Source organism: Ambystoma mexicanum, chromosome 1q (assembly GCF_040938575.1).
Source record: "Ambystoma mexicanum isolate Mex_15411 chromosome 1q, UKY_AmexF1_1, whole genome shotgun sequence".
In the NCBI taxonomy this organism is placed as follows: Eukaryota; Metazoa; Chordata; class Amphibia; order Caudata; family Ambystomatidae; genus Ambystoma; species Ambystoma mexicanum.
In genome coordinates, this window is record NC_090922.1 from 1,345,430,908 (window position 1) to 1,345,448,926 (window position 18,019).

General features: G+C 49.5%; 1 protein-coding gene across 2 annotated transcripts in view; it reads left to right on the plus strand.

The window, feature by feature from the left end:
* The window catches only part of EPS15 (epidermal growth factor receptor pathway substrate 15), a 1,698,287-nt gene that overhangs the window by 825,429 nt on the left and 854,839 nt on the right, over positions 1-18,019 (plus strand). For both annotated transcript variants that reach the window (XM_069642214.1, XM_069642213.1), the window contains exon 13: positions 3,553-3,625. In XM_069642214.1, coding sequence (XP_069498315.1) covers positions 3,553-3,625 — 73 coding nt within the window. The remainder of the gene's footprint in view (positions 1-3,552; positions 3,626-18,019) is intronic.

The following is an 18,019-nucleotide window of genomic DNA, read 5'->3' on the forward strand; positions in this document are numbered from 1 at the left end:
ATGCGCACAAGCGTATACTACCATCAGACTCCATTGATCTTTGGCATGCAGGTTATCAAGATAGCAACATGTTCATCTTCACCAGTAGCCAGCGGCGCGGCTAAAAGCCAAAATGACCACTTAAGAAAAGCTATTCAGTTTGCTTTGCCAGTCGCAGCAGGGCTCCCCTCTGCCTCTCCTCTCCACACGTGTGTTTGTGTTTGGAAGCAAGGGGTGGCATTTCAGTGGAAAGTATGTTGAAAAGCCCAATTCTGGTCCTGGGTGCCTGGTTTTGTTTGTGATGATAAATCTGACAATTTATGACCTTTTAGAAAATATTTGTTAAGATTAGTTAACTCCACCTGCTATACCGCGATAACCATGATATACCGTCATTTGGCAAGAAGGTTATTGTACCGTCATAAAACTAACACCGTGACACCCCTAGTGTCTAGTGATGTCAGCCTCAGGGGCAGGGGATATGATTTAGTCCTGCCAGGGCAGTTCACATTAGGGCGATGCGGCAACGGATAAGATTAGCACAAGATGGCCGCGCCCTGCTCCCTGATTTTGCATGTGTAACACTGAGGAAAACTACAGTAAGGTACATAGGAAATGTTTGTACGATCGACCAACGTATGCTTAAAAACACATGCCCAAACCCTTGGGAAAATAATATTTTTGAGTTCGGACTATTTCTTAAATACCAAATCGAGGTTTCTAAGTGCGGACCCGTGATTAGAACTTGTGCTGCTCTGAGTCGTCTTGCTTAAAAGACGAACGCGTTGCCACTGAGCTATAATACCCGTGAAAAGGACACAGAGTTCCATGTTTTGCCATTTGAAAATGAATTGCTGGGCTTGTCACATCTTGTCATGTATCTTGCAGCACAGATGGAGCCTAACTTGGCCTTTCCGTTAATTTGATCCTGCTGCCATTAAACCCCACACACCATTGGTATTTTTCTGCTGTATTCTCTTCCTTTTGTTGTTTTTGTTTGTCTGCATTTGCCTATTGTGCCACTTTTATGTATCTGTTTTTTGTTCGCCCTGGGGCCTCTGGTTGTGTGGCGCTATACAAGTAATAAAGTAAAGCAGTAAAATCCATATGTGTGCTGTAAAGTGTCTGCAAGCGTTATTTCAAAGAGTTCATGGCTCAATAGCAGCTATAAATGCGCTTCTGTTGTAATAAGTGTCTTAAGCAAGTGGGCCTTCATCACTTGATTTCTAAGCTGTATGGATATCTTTGCACTGAAGTCCTATTGAAACGAGCACTGGCATAACCAACAGTTTTCGTGTTAATCGGTTATAGATGGGCATTAGTCAAATACTATTGTATGCCCAGGCACTCAAACCATTTTGCAGCTGTTACTATTTCATTGCCAGGTAGTACCATTATGGCAGTGCTTGGTCTAAATGCCTATAACATGCCTACTCAAAAGCCAGAGCTGACTTTAATTGCCCGTTTAGTGTCAAAGCGGCATGCGATTTTGTGTAGCTAAATGTCTACCATGCTGATGTGGAACAGGAGTCTGTGTATGTGGTTGTTCCCTTCACAACCATTTTTGTGAACATACTGTTTACTTATTTGAGACGCTTTATAGGAAATACTAGTATACGAGAAGAGCTAGCAATGGATGACGAGAGCCAGCTTCAGTGTTGTGGAACTAGTTAATGAGGTCATTGTTATGCTACGTTAATGCGATTTATATTGCGCACTGCTGCCATTTTCATCGTCTCCAGCCACGCTAATGAGCTTATTACTTACCAGTAAGCGTCGGTGCTCCAAGTCCAGGTCTTCCTCGTCACAGTCCTTAACATGAAGGACTTTAGCAAGGAAGACTGAAGGCCATGGTCTCATTACTAACCAGTATTCTGAATTACTGCAAGTAGAGGTCTTCTCATCACAGTCCTTACTCTGTCAAGCACCGTGATGAGGAAGACTGGGGGGGGCGGCAAGCGGGGGAGGGAGTTGGGGTACACATTCAAAAGTGCATTGTCTGCAGCTTGCATTGAAAGTCAGTGGCAGGAGTGTTCACGGAGATGCATCAGTGCTTTAAGTGGGGTAAGAAATTGAGGGGGGGCCCTCGTTTGGGGGCGTGGCTTTCATTGTGGGCGTGGCCTAAAAGTGCACAAATCATAGTAAGGTGCGCAAACAAATATATAAATGTATGTGAGCATTTATATGTTTGTATGCGTACTACTATGGTGTGTGTACTTTTCAAGCCATATTTTATAAACATAGCAATGTTACATATTTCTATGTTTATAAAAGGTGGTTTGAAAAGTGCACAAACCATAGTAAGTTATGCACACTTGTGTGCTTACCTTACTATGGTTTGTGTACGTTTCAAGCCACCTTTTATAAACATAGATATTTGTAACATGTTTCTATGTTTCTAAAAGATGGCTTGACACGTAAAGAATTCAAGGCATGACGGACAAAACAAACCGCAAGGTGGCTTTGTCCGTCGACAAAGCTTTATAAAAGATGCCTTGAATTGTGCACGTTTCAAGCCGTCTTTTATAAACATAGAAATATTTCTACCTTTATAAACGATGGCTTGAAACGTACACAGTTCAAGGCATCTTTTATAAAGCTTTGCCGACGGAGAAAGGCACCTCGGGCTCTGTGATCTATCTGCTATCACTGAGCCCGAGGTGTCTTTCACCCTCTGCGAACCCGCGGGCTCCATGATTTAATCTGCATATTAGATCACGGAGTCCGCGGGGGTCAGTGACCTGGGGAGGGAAAACAAAGGGACAGTAACTTCCTCTGATGACCCTGATGAGGGGTCATCAGAGGGAGTTACACTAACTGACAGAAGTGCCGCCAGCCTCAGCGTCGCTGTGGCTGGCTGGCACTTATGTCAGCTTGGCCAACATAATGATGGGCGCATCTCCCGTCGCGGCTGCGGCCGCGGCGGGATAATGCATCCCGCAATGTTGTGTGGGACGGGGGGCCCCGGCTGGGCCCCGGCTCAGCCCCACTTTCTGGAGACTGCCGGGGCCCGGCCCAGGCAGGCCCCGGCCCACTTAAAGCACCGATCGTACCCTTAGGGATATCCTTTCGGTTATAATGGGGCCCTTCCTCTTACAGTAATTTTAGATCCTTGTTCAACGTCTGTCATGGTTGTGTTGTGCAAATGATAACCACACCTGTGGTAAGAGCCTGTTTTTTGCACTAGTTTGCACCCGGCGCCGCGGTGCGTTGATTTAATGAAAGTGACTTGTACATGCCTTGCTAAGGGTTAAGTGCGAGGCAGGGATGCTGAGGCCGCGCCTCTCCTGCCTCCCGGTCCTTCCATTAGCCAATTGCTCCATAGCAACAGTGAGATCAGCGAGGAGCAAGTGTTCATTGATTTATCCCTCTGCCGCTTGCATCCCCCAGCTCCTCTCTGCTCACCTACAGTAGCCACGCTTCCTGCCGGCCTCGGAGGGGGCACCCACCCCACCCTACCCTTGCATGCTTCGCTATGTACCTAAAGCGGGAGTCGGGGCTGGGGAGCTGGATAGCCATGCCCGCGGTCGCTGAAGTGCTCAAGTATTCATGCCTTGTCTGCTGGTCTTCCAGGGAGAAGACGACGGTGGAGCAGGAGCTGAGCGAGAAGGAGGAAGCCATCAAGCAGAGGACCGGCGAGGTGCAGGTGAGCCCCCGCTAGAATGCATAACGCTGTGCCATGCCCTTCTCCGTGCTGCATGCGGGGGCTGGGTGGTGGGAGGGTCGTGCCATATCTCTGCTCTGATGCTGGCTCCGGGACAGGGGTGCGTGTGAGACCCGAGCCATACATGTTTGCATTGTTCTCCTCTGGCATGTTGTATGTCACCATAAACCAATGCAAGGGGAAAGTGAATGATCACATCCTCACGCCGGAGTCATTAAATGTCTGGCAATCACTAAAAGGGCGTGACCGAAAGCCTGGGCGTCATTACACTTACTTTATCCCACAACAGAATAACACTGCTGCGACTAATTGGGGTGTCTTTCGGAAGAGCACTATTCATTGAATTAGTCACTTGTGTTATTTCTGCCATGTCTTTATTGTGCCTGTTAACTTTGCGCAAGCTAAACAATCGAGACAGTTGATCACACACCTAAAGACGTCTGGTATGTCGCCTGTACACCATTGTATCGCACACAAGCCCCCTCCCCTTCATTTTCTAAATGCGTGTGCTTTACATGTGTACAGAAGTCGATTTGCCAATACATTGAAATGGTCAGCTGTTGTTGTCGGTGGGCGTGTGGGGGAAATGCCAACCCCTCCCTCGTCTGTCTTTTAAAGGAAATGTGTATTACACTGTGTTTAAAAGCAGAGTGCATCATGGATTGCTAGTTTGCAATGTTTCGTCAGCTTGATTCATCTGCATGATGGTTCTGACTTTGGGGGAATATAGATCGCAGCCTTCTGAAGAACGAGCAGAATGATCTGACGCACGCCTTTGACTCTTGCCATCCATGTGGAACTGCATTGCTTTAGCTGTTACGAAGACAGTTTTGCCTTAATGGCACTGGTGGGTTGGGGCATATATGGATCTAATGTCCTCGTCGTAAATGATGAGCTTGCATGTCTCTGACAGGCGACCGTCTCTTGCATGTATATGTATACTGACCCTGCTTCTTTTGCCAGAAGTTCCATACCCTAAACGCCTTGGCTGGGCGTAGGCCACAGGGAACCCTGCCCCTGCATGACTGTCCTCTTCACCATCGGAGAGAAGTATGTGCTAGTCTTCCGTTAAGGACGTACTTCAGATGACCTCTAATATTAGAGGTGGTCGCTCCTGTGATATTGAAGGGGCGCCCCTTGTGGAATTCTGTGACTCTGGCGTTGTGTCATCGGGCAGTGAGGGACTGAGCCCATGGGCCTGTGCTTACATTCCCTTAGGCTCACGAGAGGTCTTGGCTGTGTGTATAATCTACATCCATACGTTTTCATTTTTGATGGTGCTTGGTTTAAAGCAACATTTTAAAACCTTTACAATTCATAAAACCAAACAATCCTAAGATATTCAATAAATATTAGGCAAATATGAATCAATTCATCATATACAAAATCAATGAAAATGTTTCATATAGAAAGCTAACAACATTTTAAAAGTTGTACAACCGCCACATGGAGACAGACGCCCCGCTTGGCATACGCATTCATAAACTCTCTGCATCAACTCTTTCCAGAGTATAGGCACGTTTACCAAAGCACATAATTCGCTGGGGCAACAGTTTAGGGCAATATACTAACACATGGTATACATTTTAAATGTACCCAGGCGTTTTGCAGAATCTGCTGGTAGGCTGAATTATATGCAGTACCCTTTGGGAACACTACACACAATTAAGACTACAAGTGACAGTACAATTTCACCTTTGGTACAAGCCTGTACTACACAGTTATAGTGGTAGCAGTAGCGGAGCAGCCAGACTTATCTCAACAGTAAGTGAGCAGTACAAATACTTACACAAAGGACAGCAATTACTATGATTCAGGCAAACACTGACTCAAGGTTTCTAAGTAAAAGAATATATATTTCTCCAGCATGGGGTCTGGCATGGATTCACATGCTCATGAATATTCCCTGTCGTCAGGCTGGGAATCCTCGGTAAAGAAAAAAAAAACAGTATCAGTTTCGTTTCTGATCTGTCTTTCGTAGTAATAACCAATCACTGGTCTCTGCGTCATACTGACCACAGCCAATGACTGCCCTCTATCTAAGCACCGCCTCTGGCAGCCATCTTCAGATTTTTACCGCACGTTCATGTGTTGGGATCCTCGTGCTATTGCTCTCGAGCGTTAGTGCTATTTTTTCACGTTTTTTCTCAAAAACTTCGTTTTTTCGGTCAAAAGAGCCTCAAGCTCCACCGACTCTCCATCCGATCAACGGGGACCCGTGTCGGATTCGTCTGCGCCCCTCAAGGGTGAAGATCTCGTCGAGCTACGCTTTTGGAGGACTCCAGAAGTTTCTCAGGCCCGGACATGGCCCAGGAGAAGGGAAGCTCGACGCCCGGAAAGCTGTTCAGGATCTGCCCTGGATGCCAGCTGCAGAGCGTCTTTAAGGAGGACGAACACTTCTTTTGTCTCTACTGCTTACATGAGGACAAGACGCACGTGGAGAAGGACTCTGCGTTTTGCGGCAACATGTCGGAGCGGACCATGAAGGACCGCCATCAACGTCTCGCCAACTGGCTGGAAGGGAAGAAGCCCGTAAGGCGAGAAGAAGAGGAAGAAATCCGAGCGGTCTTCTAAGACCTTTGAGGACGCCCCGGCGACGGGGGTCCACCACAAGGCCAAGCACCGCAAGTCCGCTGGCACCGGGAGCGCCGAACGGTCGGGCTCTACGGGCGCCAGGCAGGGCACACCCTCCCCGGCACCTTCAGCCACGAGCCAACGCTCTGGGTCGGGTAAGAGGAAGGGCGAGCACCCGGCGAAGCTCCTGGAGAGGCCCCGGTCGAGCTCGAAGGCCCCATCGGAGGGGGAGCGAGGCAGTGTCCCCCCCCCCTCAAGGATAAGGCGGTGAGCGCACCTAAGGTGGTGAAGGCCTTAATCCATCCGGCCAAACCCTCTATTGATACTGTCGCGGCGGCCCTGGCTCAGCCTGTGGAGGCTACACCAGTGGTGGCGACCTCGGGGCTCAGAGTCTCCCTGCCACCTCGGAGGGAGTCCTCTTTTGTGCCCATCGATAGGACCCCCGTGAAACCCCCGGCGGGGAAGAAAAAGGGGGGGCAGGGCGTCGTCGTAGATTCGGCCTCAACCTCAGAGGAAGAGCTGATTGAGGTCTTAAGCCACGGCCTTGGCGTGGAAGAAGACCGGCCCGTCGGGATGGATCCCCTGATCGCCCGTCGGATTCCCCTCTGCCAGTGCCGCAAGACAACTCGGCGGCCATTTTGTTGGCTGTACAGTCCTTATGTTCAGAGATAAGGACGAGACTACCGTTGCCGACGGAGGAACCTCTCCCGTCGGGGGATCCTGAACCGGGACCTTCTGGTGCTCCCCCGCCCAAGAAAAGAAGGATTCACCCTCCACCTCCTTTTCAGCCGTCGCGCCCCGTCCAGCCCTCCTCCCCGTCCACCCGAGGGGATGATACGGGGACTGACACGGCAGCGACGGGTACAGACGACGAGGTATACGACGAGGACCTACCATCGTCACCTCCCACCAGGGCTTCTCCGCCAGACGAGATTGGATCGTTCCACTCCATGATCGCCAGGGCATCCGAGCTTTTCCAACTCTGCCCTGAGGAGAAGAAAAAGGAAGGATTCCTTTATCAACGGCGCGAGGCCAAGAGGAAGACGGTTTTCGCGGTGCCTCTACTGGACGACATTTGGGATGAGGGCCTCGCCCTCCTCAAGAACCCTTCCACGACGCCAGCTAGAAGAGACCGGTACGAGAAGAAGTACCGGGTCCCGGACGCGGCCCCCCTGTGCCTCCGAGCGCAGCCTACCCCGGACTCCGTCGTCTCCGCGGCAGCCAGGAAGAAAGCGGGGGGTGGGGGGGTGCGGCCTCCACATCGACTTCCCCACCGGACGGCGAGGGAAAGAAATTGGACGCTATGGGACGCAGGGTCATCTCGTCTGCAGCGACGACGATTAAAGCGGCCAAGGCCTTGGTTATCGTGGCCCGCTACGACAGGGAACTATGGTACAAACTGGCTCCCCTGCTGGACTTTCTACCGGACGACAAGAGGGCGGATGCCCTGGAGATCCTACAGGAAGGCGAGGTGGCGTCGGACCACGCCATCATGATTGCGACGGACATCGCCGACACTGGGTTTCGCCAGTTGGGCAACGGCGTTTGCCTTAGGCGGCGTGGATGGCTCAAGGCTACGGACTTCCGTCAAGACGTACAGGCCAGAGTCCTGGACATGCCGTTCGATGGGAACAACCTGTTTGGGAAAACAGTGGACGATTCCCTTCAGGCCATTAAAGCGGACACTGAGACGGCCCGGGCCCTTGGGGTTCTGCAGCAACGACGGACGCCCTTTCGGAGCAGCGGAGGCAATGGCGCCTCCAAAGGTTCCGGCGGCGGTTTCTCCACCTACCGTCAAGCGGCCCGCTCGTCGTCTCAGGAGGCCTACAGAGGACGAGGCAAGTCTGGCGGACCCCGCCGTCGTCGCCAAGGAGGTCAAGACGGCAAAGCCTCGTCGAAACAGGATTGAACCGGCCGTGGGGTCGGGCCCCCACCGAAGCGCCCCGGTGGGAGGCCGGCTGGCGAGCTTCGTCAGCGTGTGGGAGTCCATCTCCACCGACCGTTGGTTGCTGGACGCCTTAGCCCGGGGCCACGCACTCGAGTTTCAAAGAAGGTGCCCGCGCGTTCCCCCCGTGGCCAGGAAAGAGCTTCACGTCCCTCAGCTTCTCCTGGAGGTAAAGGCGATGCTCAGGAAGGGCGTCATCGAACTCGTCCCAAAGAGGCTTCGGGGCTCCGGAGTTTACTCGAGATACTTCCTCGTGAAGAAGAAGACGGGAGGATGGCGCCCCATCCTAGACCTGCGACGTCTGAACAAGTTCATCAAGGCACAGAAGTTCCGGATGGTCACCCTCCAGCACGTCCTGGGGCAGCTGGAGGAAGGAGACTTCCTGTCGTCGTTGGATTTGGAGGATGCCTACTTCCATATTCCCATCCTAAAGGGGCACCGAAAATTCCTCAGGTTTGTGGTCCAAGGGCGTCACTACCAGTTCAAAGCCCTCCCCTTCGGACTACGGTCGGCACCCAGGGTATTCACCAAGTGCCTTGCACCGGTGGCGGCGCAGCTGCGCCGCGAGGGGATCCACGTCTACCCCTACCTGGACGACTGGCTCATACGAGCCAAGACGAGGGAGCTCGCCGTGGAGCACACGGCAAGGACCGTCCAACTTCTCACGGACCTGGGATTCTCCGTGAACTACGCCAAGTCCCACCTGGTACCCGCGCAAAACGCACTGTTTCTGGGAACGAAGCTCGACACAGTGTCCCTTCTGGCCTCCCCGTCGGAGGAAAGGACCAGATCCATCCTGGGCAAGGTACAGCGGATGTTGGTTTCCGACGCGGCCAAGGTGAGGTCCATCAAGTCCCTCCTCGGAATGATGTCTTCTTGCATCTACCTCATTCCCATGTGCAGGCTCCGGATGCGCCCATTGCAGGAGTTCCTGGACGCGCGCTGGATCCAAACGACGGGCGGCTTCGAGGAGAGGATCACACTCGACGAGAGTTTCCGCCGAGCGGTCCGGTGGTGGGGCAACCGCGCGCATCTGACGGCGGGCATGGACTTCCAGACCCCAGACCACCAGGAGACAGTGACCACGGATGCCTCCCTGGAAGGGTGGGGAGCGCACACAAAAAATCTGCACGCGAGAAGGCCTTTGGCTCCCGACGGAGCTCCGTGCAGTGTTCTGGGCCCTCAGGTCCTTCCTTCCGTCCCTCAAGGGCAAGGTGGTGAGGATCTTCACCGACAACACCACCACCATGTTTTACATCAGGAAACAGGGCGGAACCAGGTCCCCAGCACTGTCCAAGGAGGCGCAGGACCTGTTGCATTGGGCCGTCGCCCAAGGGATGTTTCTGGTGCCGTTTCATCTGGCAGGGATAAAAAACACCATCGCCGACTAACTCAGCAGGGAGCTGCGCTCGTGCCACGAGTGGGAACTACGGCAGGATCTAGTGGATCGCCTCTTCCGACGGTGGGGCACACCCCAGATCGACCTGTTCGCGACGGCGACAAACTCCAAGTGCCGGAGGTTCGCCAGCAGGTTTCCCCAGGCGAGGAGCATGGGCGATGCCTTCTCGTTCCCCTGGGAGGGCCTGTTCCTCTACGCGTTCCCTCCTTTGCCACTGCTAATCCGGCTCGTCAACCAGCTCAAGAGGTCGCGGTGCAGGATGATCCTCGTCGCACCTGCGTGGCCAAGGCAGATATGGTTCCCGGACCTTCTGGACTTGTCAGCGTCCACGCCAATCAAGCTGCCGGTGGACGCGGATCTACTCTCCAGGGAAGGAGGCGCCATCCTCCACCACGACCCGAAATCGCTGAACTTGCAGGCCTGGCTCCTGCGGCGCTAGAGTTTGGAGGATACGACATACCGGCCGACTGCAGAGAGGTTCTTGCAAAGGCCAGGGCGTCCTCGACTCTTAAATGCTACGGACACAAATGGAAGAGGTTCTCTGTCTGGTGCCACGCAAAGAAGATTAACCCTCTACGGATTACGGCTCCTCAAGTACTGCCGTACCTGCTGACGCTGGCCAAAGCTGGACTGGCACACGCGTCCATCAAGATTCATCTTGCTGCGATCTCCCGATACACCAGAACCACGGGCCGGACGTCCTTGTGGTCTCATCGTCTGGTGAAAGAGTTCATGAAGGGACTGTTCAGATCGTTCCCGCCGGTGAAGGCTCCGGCCCCGGCGTGGGAGCTCAACGTGGTGCTGACCAAGCTCATGGGACCTCCGTTCGAGCCTCTGCACTCGGCCCCTTTGAAGTTTCTGTCGTGGAAAACAGCGTTTCTTGTGGCCATCACCTCCGCACGACGAGTGGGAGAGATCCAGGCCCTTTCCTGCAAGGCCCCGTACTTGACTTTTCACGACACGAGGGTAGTGCTCAGGACGCACCCCTCCTTCATGCCCAAGGTGCCGTCGGACTTCCACCTCAACGAACCCTTGGTGTTGCCTGTGTTCTTCCCGTCGCCTTCGTCGCCGGCTGAGAGGACTTTGCACTCGCTGGATGTGGCTAGAGCGCTGAAGTTCTACGTGGACCGCACAAAGTGTTTTCGGAAGACGTCGCAACTCTTTGTGAATTTTGGACCTGTCAATCAGGGGAAGGCTCTCTCGAAGGCTTCCATTTCCAGATGGCTCTCCGGCTGTATCATGTACTGTCATCGGTTGGCAAACCGACCACTGCCTGGCCGTCCGAGAGCCCATTCCACCAGAGCGATCGCAGCTACCACGGCGTTCCTTTCTGGTGTGCCCCTGCTGGACATATGCAGGGCTGCTACGTGGAGGTCGACGCACACCTTCACGAAATTCTACTGCATCGATCGGGATTCCAGGGAGGAGTCCAGGGTCGGCCAAGCAGTGCTGCGCAACCTGTTCGCTTGAGGTGAGCCTGGTGAGGAGGTAAGATGCTTAATGTTGGGTTTGATGTAATGCTTAATGTTGAGCCTTTGCCACCTCCCGTGGTTGTGCATGTGTGTACTGCTATGTATTCTTTATTCATGAGCATGTGAATCCATGCCAGACCCCATGCTGGAGAAGGAACAAGTTACTTACCTGTAACTGTTGTTCTCCAGCATGGGTCTGGCATGGATTCACATGCGAACCCTCCCGCCTACCCCTCTGCGGCTCTTCACTTGGTCATACTGCCACTTCACGTGCTTCCAAATCTGAAGATGGCTGCCAGAGGCGGTGCTTAGGTAGAGGGCAGTCATTGGCTGTGGTCAGTATGACGCAGAGACCAGTGATTGGTTATTACTACGAAAGACAAATCAGAAACGAAACTGATACTCTTTTTTTTTTTTCTTTACCGAGGATTCCCAGCCTGACGACGGGGAATATTCATGAGCATGTGAATCCATGCCAGACCCATGCTGGAGAACAACAGTTACAGGTAAGTAACTTGTTCCTTATTTACTCAACAGTTGTATAACATTTCACTATTCTAAGCAAGTCAAAAATCACAATCATAAATACACCATACCACTTCCCTTAAATTCCAGACAAGTTAAGCTCACAAAATGAAGTGTGAGCAAAATGGCACTCCAGTAATTTAAAAGGGTGGAAAAGACAAAGTTATTAGAAATTATTCAAAACCAACAGGTAAGTAAGCAGGGCAATTGAACAAGAGAGACTACAAGGGTAAAATCAGATAGAACAGGTTTAGGGCCCAAGTAAATGGTTCAAAAGTCTTTTGCTCAATGTAATAGGTTCAGTGTAGTTTGCAGTAAAGTTTGTTGCACAGATTCCAGACGAGGTTGGTTGGTAGAAATGTTAGTTCAAGGAGAAGAGAAGGACAAGCCCTCGGATTGGCGAAAGATTTCAAACACTTTCACCGCGGCTGAGCGAAACGCACAACCGGATTTGCACAGTACCTTAAAACGGAGAGGGAGCTGTAGCTGAGGCGGACGTTCCTGGTGGCTCCTGCAGGCTCACGGTTCCTGAAGCGACTGTTGGAGTGACACGAAGTAGGAAGACTGGAGGGTCCTGCGCCACCCAGGGAAGAAACCAGCAGCAGAGCAAAACAACGAATAAAAGGGGCGCTCCTTAAAACTGAAGCAGGGTCCGACCTTCCTGGCTATCCGGCCCACTGTAGCTCTGTACAGCGAATTCGACCAGAGGAGGGGTCCTGGCTTGTAGTTTGGGCAAACTGGTTGGTCCCACTAGCTCAAGGGAAGAACATTCCTGGAGGATCTTCTCTGTTGTCGGATTTGGAGATTCAGGCCTGCAGCAGGGCTTCACCGTGCGGTTCAGTCGTTCGTTCCAGTGGTGACTCTGCTCTTCCAGTCTCGGAGACCTGCTTTTTATGCAGTTTTCCACCATGCATACAGCCTGGCTGTCAAAAACACAGCAGGGTGGCTGGCCTGGCAAGGCCAGTCTCCTTAGCCAATCAGACAAGAGTGCGACTTGGGTTACTAAAGCAACCCATGACAGGGGTCCGAAGAACCCTCCCTCACATCCTGCCTACCTAGACTATCAGGTGCCTTAAGGAATGCTTCTGTGCAGAAGCCTGCGAAAAGACAGCGAACAAAGGAATCCTCCCCGGTTTGGCGCGCAGAGAAAACACGAGAAAGACTTTAACAAAAAGAAATCGTGAATAAACCCAGCCGAAATCAAAATAATGTGTATTTGGTCAAGGGGTTTATGTTCGAGGCTACTATACTAGCCTGGAACAATACCACGTTTATATAATATAATCGCGGTAGGAAAGTTAAGGTAGATACCACTGCCACCAGCCAAGTCTTAAAGTTAAGGGAGCGAAACAAGGCTCCAAGAGGCACAGACAAAAAGGGATAAGAGTTAACCCTTTTCAGTATTCCATATAAGGTGGGTGTACTGGGTCTGCAGTTTAAAGTGACCTATATAAAGTTAATGGCAACTTTACCTGTTTGTGGGGGACGGTAGTCAGCCCCAGAAAAATTGAGTCAGGGGGGAAGTCTCAGACAACCCTGTGCACTGCACTGAAGGTACTGTGTAACGCACAAAAAAAATGGTGCACATGGAGTAGGTGAGGCTCCAGTGCCCAAGATCACACAGACAGTGAAAATACACGCAGCAAAATACATGTAAGAGTGGGAAAAAGAAACCATAGAAATCCAGCAAAGCTGCTGGGGGACTCTTTAGGTAAGGATAATCGGCCATTTATGAGAATTCTCCCTAACATCTGCACCAAGCTTTCTCAGGAGTTGATTCCTTATTCATACGACTTCATTAGTGCCTGATACATGAAGGCGCAACCTCAGGAATTCCCTCAGAAACCTGTGACATATGATTCAACTCTTCCAGCCCCTTTTTGCAACGGATTTAAGTGACCATATAAACGGTAACTACCCAACCACTCCTCTATAGTTATCCAATCATTCCGGCCGACCGTTAGTTTAACCGTATCCAGATTTAATAGAAAGGTCACAAACAAACTCCAATCTTCCAGCTGCCTATTGCAGTACTCCACAAATTCCAACATAGGTGTACTCCTCACTTGCGAACATACCTTTCCCAAGTGAGTATACAGCATGTCATGCCTAGATTCCAAACATTTCCAAAAGAGTGCCAACTGTCACCAAACCACTCTACTCTTTAGTGACTGTAAGCTTAAGTCCCCGCAAATTGCCACTAACGGCACACATTTTGTTTATTGGTCAAATACTCTCCACCAGACCAATGCTTCCATTTCATCTAGCTCATCCAACAGCCAACTGGGAAGCTTCTCCATGCCATAGAGGGGTTTGGGAGCAACCGTCCCATTATAACATGTTATTATCAGCATTAAGGAGAATCATATTTCCTATTTAGGTACTGCTTCTGGGCCACGTGCACAGTTGCTTTCCTTTTTATTATTACACTCTGGAATGTTTTTTGAGCATAAGACATAATCGGAAATCCCAGGTACACCAAGTTATCAACTGTTTCACGTCATGTACCCTTTGTAAACCAGACAAACCTACATCTTTTATTTTTCCTGCTAATGCTTAAGACTTTAGTCTTCATAGGATTTATATTTTAAACTACTCTCAGTCAGGATGCTCTCAAATGCTGTTAATAATCGCTCTAAGTCAATGGGTTTTATCAAATCGGCATAAGCGAGCCATATGCTCTTCAGATTTTCATCACGAGGCAGAATAAAAGATGCTTTATCAAGACAGTCCCCAATGTCTGCCACATGCAGGTTAAATAGACATGGGGCCAACGCACAGCTTTGTCGCAAGCCATTACATGTTTCAATTTTCTTAAAGATTGCCCTTACTGTCTACTTAGAATGTTACCCTCCCTTTTGGGGTAAGAGAATAAACCTAGTCTGTTAAGATGATTAGTTGAGACGTTGCAGGGGGACTCAGGCCAAAAGGCTGGAAGGCTTTGATTCAATCATAACCTCTAGCATTGCTCCAGACAATCCTTAAGATCATTGTTTTTCTGCCTGTCGAGACATTAGACATTCTAGAAGGGGAAAGATGATCTGCAAATCAAGCCTGGTATAAACCCAAAGAGGCAGTCCAGCCCGAAGTGCTAGGTCATGCCTTGTTCATGAGGCCACAGGTAACCCCTCCCCCCACCCACAAATGTTGTGGACTCGTTGGGTATCATCAGTGAGGTATAGCTTGGATCTGTAGTTACAGCATTCTCAGTACCCACGTTTGGAACACCATCCCACTTGGGGTGACATAACTTGAAAGTTAATGACTAGAAAGGTTTGATTCAATCACACAGCAGGGATTGCTCTGGGCAACTCAATAGACCTTCATTTTTCAGCCTGTCGCGACTTTTCAGATGGGGGTAAGACCATATGCAAAACAGGCTTGGTCCTACTACGAACTGACGTCTTCGGCATACCCCACTTTTGCCAACCTACACTTTCACAGATTTTCTTTTTAACTGATTTTAATTTTTTTTTGCCACAACACACAGATGTAAGTTGCAGTGGGGGATGTAATGGTGGCATGCGTGCGATCTCCCCCTGCCTATCGTGGAAAAGAGTGTAATCATTGGTAAAAACACATTCGGTGAAAGTGTAGGTTGGCAAAAAAAAGTCGCCAATCATTCATAGAATCACAACTTCTGCATGAGACCACAAGCCACCCAGATATGTTTCACTCTCAGACGGTGGAGTAGCTCCGTCATGGATTTATATGCCCCTTTTCGTATTTTGTGGGATCAAAGAATGAAAGGTGCAAGTCCTGCAACTCCTAAACCTCTAGGGCGCAGACCAGAGAGATCCTTCAGGAGTGTGTTGTTCACATTACAACATAACCCCCCTGAAGATAAAATGTACCTGCCACATGAAGATGAGTGCCCCCTCTCTGTAAATCAGCGCTACTTCCAGTGAGAAGAGAATCCTTGCTCTTCTTCGTGAAAGTCAAATCGGAACATTATTTGATTTCCCCTCCCTGCTCCCCACCCTCCCCTATAATGCCCCTTTTTCTTATGAGTCTCCTCGACACTTTGACTTTGTATCTGGCAGACTGAGTTGTCACAAAGTCACTTGCCGTTTCTCATCTGGATAGATTACTTGCGTCTTTGTGCATCACTCTGTAAGAACCTTGGTCATGAGAATTGGCTCGACCCAGAATGCGGCCAAAAAGAAACCAACAAGGAAACCGCCTGGTGTGTGTTAGGCAGAATCCTGTGCAGTTCCCTTGGGGAACACTGCAAAAAGATTAAGACTACAGAAGTAAGCAGTAAACCCAATTGGTAGCAGTCTGTACCACCCAGGTTTACCTGGTAGCTGTGGCTGAGCAGTCAGACCTCTCTCAAGTAGAGTAGGGCAGTATATAGAGTATACACAATAGGGCTAAAAACACAGTAGAGCAAACAAACACTGACCAGAGCTTTGTATAAAAAGTATATAATTATTTATTTAAAACACACTTTAGGCAATATACTAGCACTCTACATCAAAAGCAAGTTAAAACACAGTCTGGTAAAGTATACACACCTCCCTTAATACCTATTAGACAAGTCAGAATTAAAACCCCACAATTTGTTAAACAGATGTGAGTGCATAACCTGATGGCACTCCAATAGTTCAGTTAAAGGGAAAAATAATGGCAGAGCATAGAAATAAAGAAGGCGGAGGATGGCCATCCCAGAGGAATACACCATACAGAGGTGTTGGGGTTTTTTTTCCCCCTGGGACAAAGGAAGAAAACTGATTCCAAAAGAAGTGCTACACGTCATAAGCAAATGATGAAACAAAACAGAAATTTGTTCAACTACATTTAGTAGGAACGCCTCCTAGTGATTCCAGGGATCTTTATCAGTGTGAAAGCCAAGCAACCCCATTACTAGAGGGCCGTGGAAATTGGTTTAAAAAATCAGAAGGACCCCAAAAAGAAGATACACTAAAGGAATCGGCTAACTAAAGTTTTTCCATTGTGAAGGTTGGACCCTAAAGAAAAGCTTGATGGAATCCTATAGAAAGCGGTTTCCCACAGAAGAATAAGACTATAAGAAGAATATTATGATTGTACATTTGATTGTTGCTTAAAGTTTTACCCCTGAAGAATTTCCTTGTGATTCGTGTGCAAGTGTGGAAGGAATGAAACATGTCGGGTATGGTTTGAATGTGGTATGAAAGTAAGCATGGGTTTTATGAAGTTGAAGTGAAAGGTTTTTACGGACTAAGTTGCTTGCCTCTATGATAGAGGTAAGCACCTTTAAGATCCAGGTTAAGAAATGAATTTTGTGAAATATTAAATAGTCAAATGATACATGAGATTAAATGTACACAGCGATAGATTATCGCAATGTTGTAGATCTTGTGATCTAGTATAAACACTTGAACAACTCTCCATAAATATAGAGTGGTGATAAAAAGAAAAAAAAGATAAAAAGTTTTCTATGTGTTGAAATATGAAAAATAAATAACTATTTTTGATAAAATGTGGTGCAGCCTATGAGAATTTAATGGTGACTAATCTCATATAGTAGGGTTAAACTTTTCTATGGACTTGGGGAAGCAAGGGACCAAGTGAACATTGTGTATTGTTTAATAGTTCGTGCTTTTAGAGGGCTGTTCACTATCGGTCGTAAAAATTACTACCTCTAGTCTCTCTGAGTTGATTGAGAGCATAGAAATGAAACAGGTCCCAACACTTTTAGGAGTCCTCAGCAAGGGAATAAAGGCAGTATATACCGTAGAGCCAAAGTTGATAGGCCAGGCCCACTTTAAATGGAGCAAAGCGAAATGTGCCCAGTATCACACGGTTTAAAAATGCACTAAAAGTCTTTGCAGAATGTTCAAAAGAGGTTGGGGCGATTCAAGAAGGTAAAGTTTGAAGGCCTGGGGCCGACCTAGTTGGGAAGCCTAGGATTTAAGGGTCACCTTGGGCAAACCGAAGAAAGGGAGGCCAGGCAGGACACAGTACCTTAAACAAAGAGGAAGCTCCAGTGGTGGCAGTTGTTCCTGGCAACGGTTGCAGTTCGTTGTTTTGACCAGGGGAAGAGAGGATCTCGTCGAGGAGGAAACGTGGAGTCGTTGCACTGCACAGGGATGAAACCAGCCGCGAAGTTAGTCAATAAAAGGAGCGTTCCTTTTATTCAAGGTCACAGTGGTGAAGCTTGGCTATCCGGCCGCCGGCGTGTTTGGCACGGGCAATTCGATCAAGTGACGTCTTTGGAAGGCAAAAAGGGCGAACTGGTTGGTCCCACCAGCTCAGAGGAAGAAGACTCGTCCAGCAGAAGATCTTCTCTTGTCGTCGGGAAAGTGGTGAGGTAGTTGCAGCAGGGCTTCACCGGTGGTGTCGTCGTTGCAGATTGCTCAGCTTCTTCCCTCTTTGGATTCTTAGGTCCTGTGGCGACTTCTGAAGTTCCAGTCCCAAAGGCCCTGATTTTATGCAGAAAACCCCCCATTCGTCAGCCTACCTGTCAATCACACCCG